The 19,417-nt window shown below is 38.4% G+C and overlaps 1 protein-coding gene across 1 annotated transcript in view; it reads right to left on the bottom strand.

Moving 5' to 3' along the window:
• The window catches only part of WDR49 (WD repeat domain 49), a gene marked incomplete at both ends in the record, with an annotated part of 84,930 nt that overhangs the window by 10,201 nt on the left and 55,312 nt on the right, over positions 1-19,417 (bottom strand). Inside the window, 4 exons of the mRNA XM_083364875.1 lie at positions 3,849-4,033; positions 5,641-5,838; positions 9,404-9,591; positions 13,415-13,540. Coding sequence (XP_083221001.1) covers positions 3,849-4,033; positions 5,641-5,838; positions 9,404-9,591; positions 13,415-13,540 — 697 coding nt within the window. The remainder of the gene's footprint in view (positions 1-3,848; positions 4,034-5,640; positions 5,839-9,403; positions 9,592-13,414; positions 13,541-19,417) is intronic.

Below are 19,417 nucleotides of genomic sequence, written 5' to 3'. Positions count from 1 at the left end.
GAAGGAGCCATCTCTCTGTATCCCCTGGATGTAGATCTCTTCTGCACTAATAAATAGCTGTTTATTCAGGTTTATTAACTGTGCAGGGAGTTCTATTTGCATCTATGCAAATACAAACAGGAACATGTTTCTCATAAAAGCAAGAATGATGAAGCCATCATATGTCACTAAGATCAGGTTTCCATTCATGCTGTTAGCTATCTTGTGTGCACATCTGCATGCAATTTATATCAAGTTGTTTACTTGGAACAGAAAAATGAAAGCCTATAGTCTCATAATTGTGCCCAGTAGCAATATAATTTGCAGCATGCTATACAGAGGTATTGGAAATGACTTAGTACATTAAAAAAGCAGATGCCAGGACTTAAATCTCAGACTCTCTGGCTACAATGCAAATTATCACTTAGGGATGGTTTTCCTTCTTAAAAAAAAGAGTTGAATTACGAATTTTCCATTGGGTTCCAAATGGCATAGGATTCAAGCATACAGAGACACTTGTCATTACTACAGCTTCATTAGAGGTATAGAGGTGTAGTTTCATTTAGTCAACTCTAAGTTTCCATTTTAGAGAAGACAGCTGAGCTTTCTGTGCTTTGCATTTTAGAATCTCTCTTCAAGTTCTAGCTCCAATAGTAACCATTAGGGAAGTGGATCTGGACACAAAAAATTCAAATTTGATTTGACTATGGCTACTTACAGCTCTGTCTGAACTAAATAATCAAAATTGAATTGTAAGCCACCCAGAGTCATTGATTGTAACAGGCAGCCATTGACATTTTGAATAAGCAAACAGAATATTCTCCAATCTTCATAAATTCTGATATAGGTTGGGTACACATATTTATCCATTGGTGCACAGGCTTTTGGGGTTTGAAGAGTTCTCAGAGTTCTAGAGAAATGCGTAATAGGCCACATGGCAGGACAAAAGGAAAAGAGGAAAGAAGAAAGGAAGGAAGATAGTTTGTAGATTTGTGTGTAATGAAAACTATATTATTTTACAATTCCCAATCTAAATATTGATTCCCATGCACCTCCATCTAACTTCTCCTACCTTATCTGAATCTTCAGTCACTAACTTTAATCTGAACATATTGAAAATTGGCACAAACTGAAAAACCCATGCACCATGGAATGATTAAATACAGCTTAAATGTATTTTGACAGGGGTCATAACTCAATTAAATAGCCTGTGCTTTGTAGACGGAAGATTCCAAGTTCAATTCTTGTTATTTCTAATTAAAATAATCAGGTAATAGAGAAGACCCTTTGCCTGAGATTCATGAATGATGTTGCCAGTCAGTGTAGCCAATGCATGTATCCTGACATCTATGTTGTTAAGTAACCATTGGATGAGATAAGGTCTATCAAACATGTTCTGTTTTTGGATGCATTTTGTTGGCTTCCATAGCCATAAGCATAAACTAAGCAAATTCTTTGATCTGACCTAGCACATTTAGCATAGAATAGAGCTGGAAGGGCCAAAAGAATTCTGGGAATTACAACCTCAACAGATCTAGAGGATGTCAGGTTATGGAAGGCTTCCCTTCAGCTATGAGAAAAAGAAGAAAAAACTTAGAGTTAGATGAACATGCAGTGTAGCTTTGGGAAACATTTTCCAGCTTTGTAACACTGCAATTGTAGTGAACAGCATCACATTTAATTACTCATTACTGTATTTCATTTCATTTCATTTTCATTTCTCATTTTATTATATTTGTATACCGCCCTTCTCCCAAAGGACTCAGGACGGTGAACAGGGCATATATAAAAATACAAATTACAAAAATTAAAAAGAGAATTAAATACGAGCCCAAACTAAAAACACTAGAAAAATGTAAAAAAATCCCCAATAAAAACCCCAACGCATCCCCCATCAGGCCAGGCCAGCTTGTTCAAATAGGTAGGTCTCCAAGTCGCGTCGGAAGGAGCGAAGGTCAGGTGCCATCCGGAGCTCAACCGGCAGTTGATTCCATAAAGCCGGAGCGCCCACAGAGAAGGCCCTCCCCCTGGGGGCCACCAGCCGACATTCTCTGACCGGAGGCACCCTGAGGAGGCCCTCTCTGTGGGAACGCACAGGGCGGAGGGGAGTCAACGCCAGCAGAAGGTGGTCCCCGAGGTATTCCGGACCCATGCCATGTAGGGCTTTAAAAACCATTACCAAAACCTTGAACCTCACCCAGAAGACAACTGGCAGCCAATGCAGCTCGCGGAGCAAAGGTGTAACATGGGAGTACCAGGAGACTCCCAAGACAACTCTCACAGCTGCATTCTGTACCAGCTGGAGCCTCTGAGTGGTCTTCAAGGGAAGCCCCATGTAGAGATCGTTGCAGTAGTCCAGACAAGAGGTTACGTGCGCATGAGTGATTGTACACAGGGCATCCCGGTCTAGATAGGGCCGCAACTGGCGCACCAGGCGAACCTGGGTGAAAGCCCCCCTAGTCACAGCCACTATATGATCTTCCAAAGTAAGCCGCGAATCTAGGAGGACTCCCAAGTTGCGAGCCCTATCCACGGGGGGTAAAAACTCACCCCCCATAGAAAGAAGTGGAATATTCTGAATATCCCGGGATGCTGGTATGCACAGCCACTCAGTCTTGTCGGGGTTGAGTTGAAGTCTGTTACTCCCCATACAGACCCGAACCCCCTCCAGGCAACGGGACATCACGACGAGGGCATCACTGGGGTGGTTTGGGGTCGAAATGAAAAGCTGGGTATCATCAGCATACTGATGATACCCAACTCCAAAACCACGAATAATCTCACCCAGCAGTTTCATGTAGATGTTGAACAGGAGAGGCGAGAGGACCGACCCCTGAGGAACTCCACAAACGAGAGACCTCGGGGTCGACCTCTGCCCTCCTGCCAACACCGACTGCGAACGTCGTTTAGTTGTGCATTGGCCCTGTACATGAAGGTTACTTTGTTTTGCCCAAGGTTATTAGCATTTTAATAACACAGAAACTTAATTAAGTTACATCAAATAAGTTAAAGTGAGGAAGCACTTAGCCAGAGTTTAACCTATCATTCTTACGTTTTCATATTTTACAAACATCCATGAAAGATTTATGCATTCTGCCATATATGAACTCACTCAGAATCAAATTCTTGCAAATTCTTTTGGCAAGAAAACTACTAAGTTATACAGTACCAACTACTTATTCAGTGTATTTTTATATACCAGGATAAGAGGGGAGAAAACCTTTTAGTAACTGTTGTTTATAAAACACAACACAATAAGCTGCCACAGAAAATCTACAAACAGGTTAGTCCCCATTCTCACAAAATCGTGCTCCTGAATTTTTAACAACCTAGCATAGAGATTTTTTTCAGGTGTTACATTTGTTGGTGCTAGATTTTTTTTGGTACTACACTCCTATAACAACAGTCCAAAAGACAAAGAAAATACCTTATTTGTTATATTTCTTTGTCAATATTTTGAGCTCTATTTATATATTATTTTTTTAAAAAAACTCATAAGGAAGAGGATTTAAATGTTAGTATTTAAAAAGCTCTTAAAGTATTCTTCAGTTAGAAGGATCTTATTGAATTACCTCCTCAAACCTACGTATTTCAGAGATGTATCACTTAGAATGGCTTTGGAGATATTAGAATGTGATTTGTGGTTTGATGGACTGGGGGGATTAAAAGTGCACACACAGAGACAGACAGACAGACAGACACACATACACACACACACACACACACAGAGAGAGAGAGAGAGAGAGAGAGAGAGAGAGAGAGAGAGAGAGACAGAGCGCTCCTGATAATGGAACACTTTGACTCTTTCTTAATAGCGTAGTCTCTCAAAAATATATCACTTTACATCAGCTTTCAGAGACATTACATACATGAATGTAGAGTTGTCTTTATCCTCTCCAACAGACTGAATTTGTTGCACAATAGTAGGGGGAGCATTGTCTTCAACCAATTGTACAGGGTTGCTCTTTATGACATCTTTCTCTGTTTCTCTTTGGGTAACTTTTTCTCTTTCAGACAAGGATCGCACATGATTTCCAATTCTCCAGTGCTCCTCCTAAAAACAGATCATAGGATAAAGGATACATCAAACAGATATCATCTCTGAGCTTTAGAAGGTAGCCCTGGATCACTCTTTCTTCTTCGTCTGTAGAGTCTAACATGGAAAGAAAGGAAACATAGCCTCCATCCTATGGTATTATCTTTCTAAAAATCTTATATTGATCCCCCTCCTTGATAATCTTTTGTAGATCTTTTATAACAAGAGAATTTTTGTTCCTGTGTATTATCTTTTAAGAGATAAAAGTGTCATATCTAAAGGACAAAGTGAGCCTTCAGTACTTTCAATAAAATACAGGAAAGATGAAGAAATAATTTCTTTCTTCTAGATGCTAAGAAAAAGATATAAAGCAATTGTTTTAAAGTGGAGTGTGCATTGTTTTGGGGGCCTCATTGCCATGCCGTAGGATCAGTCTTTTCATGGCTGACAGTGATTGATGTGGTCAAAGCAGAATTAGGATGAAGCCATGGTTAAACAGGTGGTGCTACTATTATTTGTTTCTGACATTCTTATTTTCAAATACCTCCTCTGTGTGTGTGTGTGTGTGTGTGTGTGTGTGTGTGTGTGTGTGTGTTTCCTATTCCTTCTCCCTCTCCCTCTCCCACTCCCTCTTTCAGAAAATGTTTTCCCTTTCTGGTTCCCCCCGACACACACTTCTTGCTCTTTTTTGTTTCTTCTCCCTCAGGATGAAAAAAATAGCTCCACGACGGTGCAACTACTGTAGGATTGACACTACAAAAGTGCCTATTTTTAGCTTGATATGACTGCTAAAATAGGCATTGAAAGCAAAATGATAGTGTCTCAGGCATGGATGTTGCAAGGAATTAATACTTAGGCAAAAGTCCAGCCTCCTTTGAAGTCCATTGACTCTTAGCTGGTGCCAATTTACCTTGACTGTTAGTAGTTCAGATTCTGGTACATAAAGTAAAAGGTAAAGGTTCCCCTGTACATGCGTGCTAGTCGTTTCCAACTCTAGGGGCTGGTGTTTATCTCCGTTTCAAAGCTGAAAAGCGAGCGCTTGTCTGAGGACGTCTCCGTGGTCATGTGGCCAGCATGACTAGATGCCAAAGCCGCACGGAACACTGTTACCTTCCCACCGTAGTGGTCCCTATTTTTCTACTTGCATTTTTATGTGCTTTCGAACTGCTAGGTTGGCAGAAGCTGGGACGAGTAACAGGCGCTCACTCTATTACGCGGCACTCGGGATTCGACCTGCCAAACTGCCGATCTTCTGATCGACAAGCTCAGCGTCCTAACCCACTGAGCCACTGCGTCCCTTCTGGTACATAGGCAGCATGAAATAAACTTGTAGTACTTTTTGAACTTTATCCTCATCCCTGATTTCTTGTAACTAGCCACTATGGCACTATGGATGCCATGGTGGTGCAGTGGTTAGAATGTAGTACTGCAGGCTGACTCTGCCAACTGCCAGCAGCAGTTGGCAGAGTCAACTGCTATTGGCAGTTGACTTATGCCACCTAGAGTTGCTGTGAGTCAGTAGGCAGCTATATACATTTTCTAAATAAATAAAAAAAATGAAAATAATTCATGCAATGCTGAGAAAACAATGTCAAAAATAATGTTAATAATGTTCACATTTCTACCTGTCCAAATATCCCAAACAGAATTCCAGAAATGTCCATGAGAATAATGCTACGGTCTGTCGAAGAAGTCACAATAAAAAGACGGTTGTTTTGCCAACAAGACTCCAGGCTAGTGATGCAATCTTCATGTGCCTGAAATGATCTTAGTAGAGCAGGTGGTTGCGTTATGAAGTTTTCTCCCACAGCAAAGCAGTAGTCCTGATGGAGAGCAGGAAAAAGAGAGAGAGAGAGAGAAAGAGGGGAAACAAAAGTGTAGCAATAATTTTGGATTTTGTTTTGTTTTTAACCATATTGCCAATTTAAAGTAGGTTAAGAAGACTCATGTAACATGTGGCAACATACGGAAATAATTAGCAAGGCTACATAAATATATGCTACCCATTTTGACAGTCTTCAGATATGCCAAAGTGGGCATCATATAGTCCTTACATTAATTTAAATTCTGTTTTTTTTAAAGTTTTTACTGTTATTTTTTATTCTCTACATACATATGTTAGTTTTTCAAACAGCATGCGAGCTGGGTTCATAACACGCTAATACATATACAAATTCTAGTCTTTGGTTCTCTCTTCCAACCATTTGTAAAATAGATTCTAGCTTTTATAGTATTCTGCTTCTTCTTTGTCTTTTAATCTCATAGTTAATCTGTCCATCTCTGCGCATTCCAATATCTTCTTTATTGCCTCTTCTTCTGACGGTACTTGTTCATTTTTCCAGCACTGTGCATAACTTATTCTTGCTGCAGTTACAATATGTAAAACCAAATATAAATTTTGTTTGTTAGTCTTTTCTGGTACAATACCTAATAAAAAAAATCAGGATTAAATGCTACATGTTCTCCTAACATTATTTCTAGCCAAGCATGTATTTTTTTCCCCCAATAAGCCTTTACTTTGTCACGTGTCCACCAAATATGATAATATGTACCTAAATTATGTTTACATTTCCAACATTTACCTGATACATTTTTAAACATTTTTGCTAATCTATCTGGAGGTAAATGCCATCTATAAAACATTTTATACAAATTTTTAATTTAATTTAATTTTAATTTAATTTATTGAGATTTCTATACCGCCCTTCTCCCTAAGGGACTCAGGGCGGTTCACAGGGCATATATAAATAACAATACAAAAATTAAAAAACAATTAAATCAATGCCCAAGTTAAAACAAGAATGATAAAACAAGCCTATAAAAACCCATATACCCCCATCAGGCCAGACCCGCTAGTTCAAATAAATGGGTCTTCAACCCGCGACGGAAGGATCGGAGGTCTGATGCCGTCCGGAGCTCAACCGGCAGTTGATTCCATAATGCCGGAGCACCCACAGAGAAGGCCCTCCCCCTGGGGGCCACCAGTCGACATTCCTTGACCGGAGGCACCCTGAGGAGGCCCTCTCTGTGGGCACGCACAGGGCGGAGGGGAGTCGACGCCGGCAGCAGGTGGTCCTCGAGGTATCGCGGACCCATGCCATGTAGGGACTTAAAGATCATAACCAAAACCTTGAACCTTACCCGGAAGACAACTGGTAACCAATGCAGCTCACGGAGCAAAGGTGTAACATGGGAGTACCGGGAAACTCCCAAGACAACTCTCGCGGCCGCATTCTGTACCAGTTGGAGCCTCCAAGTAGTCTTCAAGGGAAGCCCCATGTAGAGAGCATTACAGTAGTCTAGGCGAGAGGTCACGAGCGCATGAGTGACCGTACATAAGGCCTCCCGGTCCAGATAGGGCCGCAACTGGCGCACCAGGCGAACCTGGGCAAAAAATTTTCTTTGTATGCAGTTGACATTGTCAATTTATAATTTCTCTCCCACAATTTTTGCCATTCTTCTAGATCTATGTTATAACCAAAGTTTTTCGCCCACCTTATCATTGTCCCTTTGATTTGTTCACTTTCCATCTCTAAAGTTAAAAAAAAATTATACAATTTTTTAATTAATTTCTCATCAGAAGTTAATAATATCTTATCAAATACATTTTGTTCTTTATAAAATCCATACATTTTCATATCTTTTTCTTATGTGTTTTGTATTTGTAAGCGTACCCACCATGACATGTTGATACCCTAATGTTCCAGTTCTTGTTTTGATTTTAATGTCCCATCAATATTTAAAATGTCTCTATACGTCCAAGTTTTTTCAAAATCTAATAAGTTTACATGTGAAAAAGCTTCAATTGTTGATAACCACCCTGGAATTTTTACATATATTTTCATTTTAATTTTTTCCCATACTGTTATCAAAGCATTTCTAATCCAATGGTTTTGAAAATATCCATGAATTTTGTTTTTCCCATACCACAAAAACGCGTGCCATCCCAACTGTAAGTCATGTCCCTTCAAGCATAACAACCTTTTATTCCTAAGCATTATCCATTCTTTCACCCATGTCAATACAGATGCTTGATAATACAAAGCCCACTCAGGTAAACCAAAACCTCCATTTTCTTTAGTATCTTGCAAAGTTTTCTTCTTTATTCTAGCTTTTTTTCCTTGCCATACAAACTTCAAAACTAAAGAATTCAACTCTTTAATTTAAATTCTTATACGGTCCAATATCCTAACAGCATATGTATGAATATAGTAGCCAAGAGCAGCAATTGAATCGAAAGATCTATGCTATCAGCTATGCTGAGAGCTGTTGTATTCAGAAGAACATGAGGATAAGTCAATAGCATCAGACCAGGTACAATATTTAGTTCAGCATTCTTTTCCATTAATGTCCAGACAGCTGAATCTAAGAAACCCCAAACAAAACATTTCATTTGCCTGTTTGTTTTGTTTTGTTTCTTCTGCAGAACATGGAGGTTCCATAATTCATAATTACTCAGAAACACTTCCCCCATGAATTTACTTATACCTCACTTTTATTATTTTTCTAAATAACTCATATCTAATTCTCCTTCTTCCTCTCATTTTACCCCGAACTCCAACCATTTTAACAATTCCATTTCAAACTTAATAAAAATATGTAATCTGACATTCACATAAAGTAAAAATCTGTAAGAACGCCTCTGTGTATACAATTGTATAGACCAATGTGCCCTCATAGTTATGATTTGACATGAAAAATACACAGTTATATGTAAGAAATATGCATGTGTGATGTGTGTATAAGTGCAAAGAGAGAGACTATATAGTGTGTGAGATATTTGTTGCAGGCTTGCTCACCTTTTGGACTACCTCATAAGTATAATGCCCAAATAGGATTTTTACATCATATAAAAGCTCAGCCTGGTTTTAACTTAGTATGTTACGCAACCCCAAGATATATTGATTTCTAAACCATGGTACCGTATACAGTTTAAAATGGCATATAATTTCAGCTTCTAGCTTAATCGATAAATTAATAGGTAAGCAGATATGGGTCAGCACAGGTCTAAGATTAAAATATGCAAATCTTTAAGGATGGGTAAATATTTGCAAAGTATGAAAACATGTGCAGCTTATCTCAATCATGTCTTTCTTCCAGAAATGGTATCAATGCTGGGTGTGCCACATAAGGGAAAGTTGATGTAATGACTGGTATTGGAACTTGGGTGAGGGAAACCTAAGTTCAAATGCCATGATCAAGAACTGAAAATTATATGCCATTAAGATTTTTTTTTAAATCCTGGGAAATTGTATTACATTTTGTAGAATTTATCTTAAAACTGTATGTTTCACATAAGGAGCACAGTAGGATCTGAGCATTATGTGTATGCATATGTGTTTGCTTGCTTTAGCTCCATCAAGTTAACGCAGAAATCCTGCCTCTTACCTCTATGTCCCATATTTTTAGCCATCCAACCAGATCAGCTGTGATGAGGTACTGGCTTCGTTTTTCAGTTGTCATAATAATAGATCCTACTCCACTGTGAGCTTCAAATTCTGCCAGTAGCTTGCTTCTTTGTGTATTCCAAAACCGGACCCAACCAGCACCTCCACAAGACACAAGGTTGGCTCCACCTAGAATAGGAAAACAAGGAGACGTAAAGAAGGTGGATCTAATCTCACATTATTATTCTTTTTAAATTCCATTTATATCCCGCCCTTCTCCGAAGACTCAGGGCGGCTTACAAGCTTAGCTTACATTATGATGCTTGGCTCAAATACATGCGTAAAAAATAGATTATTTGAATAGCCCAAGACTCTGGGGCAGCATGCTGCTTTTGGGGCTTTGTTTTGTGCACCTCTCAAACAATCTTGGAGGACAATTACTGTAGACTGATAAAGTAATTTCCTAGTATCCCAAGATGGGTAACACTCACAATTTTCAGATTTCACAAGGTTTTAAAAACAAAGACTCTCCACAAGCTCTCCTCAAAACTAAAGGAAGATTTTCTGAAAACCCTGGCGCCATCCATTTTGTACCCTGATCTTGACCATGGAGGCCTCAGCCATGCTTAATATTAAGAATAACTCTTAGCCATCAAACGTTCGTACACAGCTGCTTGGATTTCAAGATACCTTGTTCCATAAATGGACATGTCATTATTTCATCTAGCCAACTGTGACATATAGGTAGTCCTTGACTTATAACCACAGTTAAACCAAAACATTTCATTACTAAGCAGACAGTTCTTGTAAATTTTGCCTCATTTTATGACCTTTCTTGCCACAGTGAATCACTAGTATTGTTAAGTAACACAATTGTTAAGTAAATCTGGCTTTCCATTGAGATTGTTTGTCAGAAGGTTTCAAAAGGTAACCACATAAACCCTGGGACACTGCAGCCCGCATAAATACATGCCAATTCCCAAGCGGCCAAATTTTGATCGTGTGATCATTGGAAAGCAGTCATAAGTAATAAAACTGGACACAAGTCACTTTTTTCAGTGCTGTTGCAACTTCAAATGGTCACCAGCAAATGGTTGCAAGTCAAGAACTGCCTGTACCACCATTTGTACATGTCTCTAAAACAGACATGTCAAACACAAGGCCCAGGGGCCGGATCCGGCCCGCAAAGTGGTTTCATGTGGCCCGCGAAGCCATCCTGGAAACAGTGAGGGAACGGCCCCCACTGCCTTGGCCCTGGCCCAGAGACCCTCCTTCTGCCAGAGACCCTCAGATCTGTCCCACTCCTGCCCAGGTCCCCATAGGCACCCTTGATGCGAACGATGTAGAGCTGGCCATGCCCACCCAGTAGGCCACACCCACTCTAGCCATGCCCACCCGGCCCCTTGAGGCCAGCCGCAATGCTGATGCGGCCCTCAATGAAATTGAGTTTGACACCCCTGCTCTAAAATGTCTCCAGGATCTTTGATAAGAAATTAACCAAATTCTTCCCTAGATGAAACTCTTCACCTCTGAAACAAAGTTCTAAGCTTATTTAAAGAAGAAATAAAAATGCCTGGGAGAGCCATTGTTGCAAAATGCAACTTTGCCAATCCAGTGCCCTCCAAATGTGTGAAACCATAAATTGCCCTATTCCCTTCCAATATGTTGTTGGCTGAAAGCCATAGGAGCTATATTAGGTATGTTCACCACTTTGGGTTTTTCATAAGCAATAATAAAGACAAGATAAAAATCAAATAAATGAATTTTATTGGAAGGGGTTGGAAGGGCAGCAGGTTAAAAAAAACTAACTCAGTGACTCAGAATCAGCTGAGTTCAGGTGCAAAGTCCACTGGCAACATGATTAACCTAGATTCTGAATAAACCTATTTTCCAAATTTGAACAATACTTTGAACCATAAACTTCATAATTTATGCTCCTATGGATGGAAATAAGTCCTACTAGCCTGGGATGACAACCCCAGATGCTTTCCCAGATACCTCTGTAGATGTCAGCTCAGAGGAGGATATCACTTCATTGGGGCTGAGCTGGTGCCAACACAAGGAATTGCTGCAAAATGCCAATTCAGGCTCAGAAGCCTTACATCTGTGAGCTCTGTGTGTATGTGTGTATGTGTGTGCATGAGTGGGAGAGTACATAGCCATGGGGTTTTGTCCCATGAGTGTACTCTGTTCTATTTTGTGCAAATATTTTTAGGGTTAAAGCCTTAATCTTGAGGTCTTCTCTTACACTTTCTTTCTGAGAATAGTAAAATGGAATTGTGCATTTGGTTTAACTTTGTGCATTTTTTTTCATCATGAGCCATTTTTACAGCATGTGAAGCTTGCTAGATGGGTGTTGTGTAGCTTTTAGTCTTCCTTTTAATACTGCAGCTTTCTGCCAGCAGTGAAATATGCAGAAATCCTTAGCATTCTCACACCAAGAGAAGCTATCACAATAAGAAATTAAGCCTTAGAAACCTATTTCCCAGACTTTTTTATTTTTTATTTGCAAAACTTGTACACGGCACTGTAAATCTTCATATAAATGGTTTTTACTTTGGCAAAATAAAGTTCCTCTTGTCAGTTTTATGTACTTTATGGACACCAAAGAACCCTAAATAATCCTTAAAGCAACAGATTTCTTAAATCATTGGACATAAATCTGCAAAAAAATTCCAATTTACCTTAGAGGGAAACAATGATATTTTCATTCAAGAAACATCTGGGGGGAAAAGTGGCTGAGAAATTACTTTATTTTCTGAAGATTAGTTGCACCAAAGCTCTCAACTAGGCAGAAATTCCATCATCATCTTGCAATGCTGTTCCAACTTACAGAGGCATAAATCAATATTTATTTACTTAGACACTCTCTGGGTAACCAGTCTTTCATTATAGATTTGCTCATTTGGAATGTACCTTCAATATCAAACACAATTTAGTTCTGATTCAAATAAAAAGAAAGCAAATGAGCGATCTGCTTAGAAATATTTATATATTTTGGTAAGTGATGACATTAATTTTGGGAGAAGGTTAATTCCAGAAACTGGGGAAGGGGGTGAATTTGATTAATTATCAAAATGAATGGATCTATTATGTTTGAGCAGATATGGGACAAAGTAAGGAGGTTTCAATATTTCTTAAATATCTTTTGGGATGAAAAGTATAGAAACTGTGAGAAAGATGAATGAAAATAAAAATACCAATTTTGCAACTTCGCTGTATAAATCCACGATGCAGCCACCCTGCCTGAATCATAAATCAGAGCTGAAGAAAAAAATTCACATATGCCAAAAGAGAAGAAAAAGTGAGATAGGTCTTCTGTTTCTTCATCAAAATCCTTTATTCATCTGTCTGAAACCTCTGCTAATCTGCCCTCTTTTTAAAAATTTCAGTTAGGCACTGGATCACCTTACTCCAAGGAGCATTATATGATCTAGGCCTCAGAAAAATGAAGGAGAGGATTATAGACAGTCCTCACCTTATGATCACAACTGGGACCTTGATTTCCATTGCTAAGCAAGGTGGTTATTAAGTGCCTCAATTTAATTTTTTTTGCTACAGTTATTAAGCAAATCACTGTAGTTATTAAATGAATCACACAGTCATTAAGCAATTCTACCTACCCCCCCTTCCATTGACTTTGGTGGAAACCAGCTGGGAAGATTGCATATGACCCCAAGAGGCTGCAACAAGTGATGGGATTCAAATATGTGAACAACCAGTTCTCTGTGTGGATGCCGCTTCCAGAAGTCCGTTCTGGGCCTGGGCAACAAAAAATTAGCTACTGGTTCTGCCAAAGTGGTGTGAACCAGCTGAATCCCACCACTGGCTGGAACCATCATAAATATATGCCAGTGTGAAGCACCCAAATCTTGATCACACAACCATTGGGATGCTGCAATGGTTTTAAGTGCAAGGACCGGTCATAAGTTACTTGAGTGCCATTGTTGGGTTGCTAACCAAATGATTGTAAATTGAGGGCTACCTGCATCAGAAAGGGCTTATATTTTACCTGTGGCTGAGATATTCCTATTCTCCAAGAAGACAAGTCTAGTTATAGCATTGCAGTTTTCAGCTTCAGGATTAGTTGCAGACTTCATATGTTTGTCAAATGTTTTGTTCTGTAGCATTTGAGAACCTGTGGGGAATTTTAAAACAAAAAAAACTTTATTAGTGTATATGAGGTGGAGGGGAAGCCAGATTACAAGGTGCCAGCAATGCTCATGATCCGAAACACAAAAGATGTATCTCTGTTCCCAATTTAATGTGTGTAATGCTTTTTATTTTAGTGGCTTCCTCTGCAGATCACTGAAAATGCACATCAAAGAATTTTGAAGAGCTATTTGGAGAGATTAATATGAGGTCTGTGATAGAAGGTTTCCATAAAAAGAAGTCTCATTGGTAATTTTCTTTTCTATAATTCTAAACCAACTAGCTTTGCTAGACACTTTAAAATGTTTTTAAATGCTGACATAGGGACTGAATTCTTAGGATCACAAAATTTATGCCACGTTATACAATTATACCAGGTTCACATAATACATTAGAGCTAGAAAAATGGGATTGGGTGGTTTGGAACCTAGGATAAATTGGCTATTCTCTTCACCTTTAGTATGGTTAATTTGTTGGGGCAAAACGTGTGTTAGGGTAACTTGGTTTTAGGATTTAGCATGCCAAATGCAGTTTGTATGTATCTCTGAATGCATATAGACATTGAATACATACAACCAGGGCTTTTTTGTCACAGAACGCTCAGAACGGAGTTCCAGCACCTTTTTTGGATGGAACCTTGTAGGGTAGGCAAGGTGGGTTGTATGACGTGTGTGAGTTCTTCTTTTACAAAAGAAGCAGTGCATACAACTGGTATGCAATTTGGAGGTCATGATTTGTGACTCTTGCCATGGCCAATGGGGGCTTTTGCACTGATTCATGAATCAATTATGCCCCTTCCTGGACTAGGAAGCCTTGCTCATGGTCACTCATACCTTGGTCATTTTCCATTTGGATTATTTCAATGCTTTCTGCATGGAGCTGCCCTTGAAAAGCACCCAGAAGTTATAACTGGTCCAGAATGCAGTTGTGTGTACAGTGATGGGTCCCCCTAGATTCACCCACATTACACCTCTCCTACATAATCTGAATTGGCTCCAAGTTTTCTTCCAAGTGCAATTCAAGGTGCTGGTTATTATCTTTAAAACCCTCTATGGAACAGGATCAGGTTATTTGTTGAACCACCTCTTCCTAATAACATCTGCTTGTCTGACCAGATTCAGTAGGGTGGGCACATTCCCAGTCTCCCCTCTTAAATGCTGCCATCATCTGGGACCTAGGAAGTGTGCCTTCTTCATGGCAGCCTGTGCCTTTTGGAACACCCTTTCCATTGAAATTTGGCAGTCCCCCGCCCTTTTAACCTTCCAAAAAGACCACTGAAGATCTGGCTTTTCCCCCAGGTTCTGGGTAGGGTGAGATTGTGAAATGTACTTGTTATGGGCTAGGTCTTTGGGTTGTAATTGTTTTGATTTTAATATTTTTATTATAAATAGATGTTGTCTTATTTCTTGGTTGTGAACCATCCAGAGTTTAGGACAAGATGGGTAGCAGTATACATGCTTGAAATAAATAAATAAAATCAACTCGTCATGTCATTCAACATTAGGACTATCTGTTCAAGACTGCAAACAATCTGAATCACTGCTAGATGGAAATAGAGATTTACAGTTATCTGTATCTCTTTGCTACTCTCTAGCCCTATCCAAATTAAACTGGCTATGTTTACCCTATCTATAGTTTGATTGGAACCTGCCGATATCATGAAATAGTTATGAAAGTAAATAGATTTTGCACAATGAAGTTGACATATGAATCTATAGTTTAGGTTCATATGTCATATTATGCTAACGATTTTCAGGAAACAAAAAAGAAAATGAACACTTCTAGTTATCTTCTCACGACTGGATGCAAAAGGGAAGCAAAAGTGAGAAGAAGAGAACAAGTAGACTCAGTAATCAGATTTCAATATTACATGCAATAAACTTGTTTCCGTCTTCATTCAGATTTGGTATGGATCATAGGTTAAAATAATAATAATTGAATATTATGTCCACACTGCAATATCCAGAGGGGAGGGGGAAAAAACTAATAATAAACTCTGTTTTGTGGTATATAGAAACATTGGGACATTTAAAAGCTGTCTAATTAGGTCTATAAAACTTTAAAAATGGCTCTAAAATTATATGATCTTACCTGTTGGCTTTTGAGGTAACTTGGACAGCAAGTTGCTTTGATTACATTTTGATCTAGTTAGGTAAACACTGTGGCCTAATAATGTTACATTTCTGTATTTTACCATGCCCAGCATCCACACAGCTCATTTTTTTAATATAAATATGAGAAGTTCCATGCTCTCAGAGGGGTTTTGTATTCATTTTTCAGCTTTCAAACACTATAGCTTTGTTGATCCATGAAGGGCTGATCACTAAGCCTGTTCAGTATCAAAAGGATATAAGATGGGCAACATGGGAATGGAGTAAGAATGCTGGAAGAGAAATGAAATCCCCAAATCTTTCTGGGCGTAAGAAAAATTTCTGTGGGTTTTTGGCTCCCAGTCTACAAGAGATATTAGCATGAATAAATATGCTTATACTGTTGAGATAGTAGTACTGTTGAGTAGTATCTTAATTAGTCCCTTAGCTAAGCTGCTGGGTTTTTTGTTGTTGTTTTTTAAGGGAAAAGTACCCAGCTACTTTGGCTTTCTTGTTTTTCTAAGAGGAGGGAAGCTGAAAGTTATAATTTAAAGGCTGACAAAGTTCCTACTCTATAAATGTATAGCTCTATAAATGTAAAATTAATAGAATGGTGTTTGTGGGGCTGTCTCTCCCTGAGGGTATTTGCCCATCTTACTAGGTTAGATAGGATGGGTGTATTACGTTGTCATTTGATGGGACCTTAGAAGACTGCCTTCTCGGTGGACCACTTCAGTTCTTTAAAACAGTTTCCCCCCCTGGGACCCAAGGAATCTTTTAGCTTTCTGGAAGGCTGTGAAGTCCTGGCTCTTCCCTCAAGCATCGAGTTAGGGTAGGAGTTAAGTGATTGGTCTGGCATCTGGGGGAAGGTTACTTTTGTTTTTAACTATGCTTTTTTATGGATTGTTGTGAGTTATCTTGGGTCATCATATGAGATAAGAGGTTATCAAAGTCTAGTAAATAAATAAAATTAATAAATTCAAATGAATCATTTTGTAGGCAATTCCTCAGAGTAATGCAGCTTACATATTATAGCATTTTTCCCTCAATGAGCAGTTCTATCTGTACTGTTTCCTTAGAAATAGGAACATGGAATCTGAATTTATTTATTTAATATCACCAAGTTTCTAAGGGCAGAAGAGGCTACAGAGTTACAATAACTTCCTATACATTTGTCCACATAATTCAGGGGACTAGCTGATTCATTTACTCTGAATGTAGCCTTCTTCAAATGTTTTCAAACATAAAGGCAAGTATGATATATTTAGGATTAGAGAAAAATGGCAGGATGAATCTTACCTACTTGCAGAATACCTTGTTTCAGAAGAACAAGCAATACAAGAGAGGAGGGATATTGTGTTATATAACAAGAAAGAACATATATGAACAGAGGTCCGTTAGACTCCTGTTAATAATAATGTTGAATGGTTAAGATAATATGGCAAGCTAACAGAATGGGTAACTTGCTAGGAGTATAGGAGAAGAGTAGGCAAAGCTAGGGGGAGGAATTAAGCACATCATCAGTTTAGAGTTCTTGCATTCCCACAAGTCCAAGTCCTCCTGAATTTCATTGACCCTTATCAGCTTCCAATTTAGTGTTGAACTTGAGTTGACCAGTTTAATGTTGAATGCAAAGAACCTTTTGCAAGATTGCAGAATAGAATCTGGTCAGCTAAAGACCAACACTAAATTGGTGCCAGACAAGGATTAGCAGAATTCAAAAGGGTTGGACTAGGAGTGCTTGTGGGAACACAATGACTCTAAGCTGATGACATGCTTAACTTCACCTGGCAGTTCTGCCTGCTGTTCCCATACAAGGAGTTTCCTACAGGCACAAAACCAAACAGAGGACATAGATGAAGATTTATTAAAGCAGATAACTAAAGTATAAAACATAAAACAGTTGCAATGGGAGATTTCACATACCTGGACATTTGTTTAGACAGCAAATGTTGCCAAACACAAGATTTTAAATATTATTTTTACTTGGGTTGGCAGTCATTTTGCCTTTCTTAAGATTGAAGTGCATACTAGGGAATCTGTTAGATCAGATTTGATCCTTAGTAACTGGAAGACTTAAATGAAGATATGAAAAAAATAGAAACTTTGGGTGCAATGAACAAACATTCTTAGAACTGATTTTTAATAGCAAAACAAAAAAGGCAAAACCTATCAAACTGAAACCATGGATTTTATTAACTGATTCTTAATTGAACCATGAATTTTATTAACTGATTTTATTAAAGAAAGAGAAGTAGTAAAGGAGATGCCATGAGAGGAAAAATTTTAATTGAAAAGATGGGACAGCTGGCTGAGACTTCTTGAAAAGGATATTAAGGCTAGCACAATCTCAAAGAATACCAGTGAGAAATAAAACATTACTTCAGAAATATATATTATTTTGCATCTTTAAAAAAGCCAATTTAAATAGATAGTCACAAAAGAATTAAGACTGAAATTGAGTGCTGGAAATAGAAGGATGGCTTAACAACCAAGGAAGTCAACAAAGCTTCAGGTCAGAAATGAAGAATGAAGTCTGGAAGGCAAAGGCAGGATAATCAGCTAGGACTAGCAGAATCCAGAAGGGAGGATTTTAAAAAAAAAACAACAACCCATAAACTATGGAGGAAGACAAAGGCAGCTTTATCTTTTAATTCATTGTTTAATCCAAAGAGAGAGATCTTAAGAGATGACCAAGAAAAGGAGACCTGTAATTATTATTTTGCATTCAAAATAAGTGGTGATTTGAATCACATAAACAGTGTCTAGTTTATGCAAGTCAAATCACTGCTTCTTTTGTCTTGGTCATCATTCTTATTGAATGTTGCTTGCCTTAGAGATCATTTTCTGCCTTTCTTTCTTTTACTTCTAATCCTTAGAGACAACAGGGGAGGATAAAAGGTCCAGAGTGATGTACTAAATTAACTTCTAGCTAATTTGAAGAGTTTCAGTTCCTCAAGCACTGATGAAATATGCTGAAGGAAAATACTGAAGGAATTTGTTAAAGACCTTTATCAATTAACTTTCAGAAGTTCTGGTAACTTGGGAGGGGCCATGGGTTTGGAGAAGAACAAGGAAAGGGGGGGGAAAGAAGATATCAGTAATTATTAACAGGTGAACTAACATCAATAGCTGGACATATGTTAGAGCAGATTATAAAGCAGACTATTTGCAAGCATCAAGAACACAATGCTGTAATTGCTAACAGTCAACATAGGTTTGTCAAAAATAGGGATGCCTATGATGAGGCAATCAGAATGACTAGATAGAAAAGAAATATTATATTGATGTGATTATTATTTGCAGAAATATTAGGGAAAAAATTCTATTCAATTGTTATCTATCAAAACAATAAGAATTCTATTAACTTAAGGTTGGTAAAAGAGAACATAATGGGTAGAAGAGGGAATCAAGTAAAGCTACTATGTGGATTATAGATCTTAGAAACCAATTGTTAGTGAATGTTTTTTTAAATGTAAATCCAGACAACACACTGTTTACTAAATATTAAGATGACCATGTTAAAAAAATAGTAAAATATATTATAAGAAAGAGAAAGAAATGTGAAAACTTTGCTCCTCCTGACTCTTCACTGGTGAGACCATGCTTGGGGTTTTGTATAATGCTGTGACTCCCATTTCTAGAAGGATATTGACAAGTTGGAATGGATTCAGAGGGCAACAAAGATTCAAAGAGTTAAGAGAATACTCTGTGAGAATAGGCTGAAGGAACCTCCTTACTGTTCAGTATGAAGAAAACAGTGTAGAGCAGAT

The sequence above is a fragment of the Vipera ursinii genome, assembly GCF_947247035.1.
Source record: "Vipera ursinii genome assembly, chromosome: 5".
Taxonomy (NCBI): domain Eukaryota; kingdom Metazoa; phylum Chordata; class Lepidosauria; order Squamata; family Viperidae; genus Vipera; species Vipera ursinii.
Note: the sequence above shows the minus strand (reverse complement) of the source record. Positions and strands in the feature narration are given on the sequence as shown.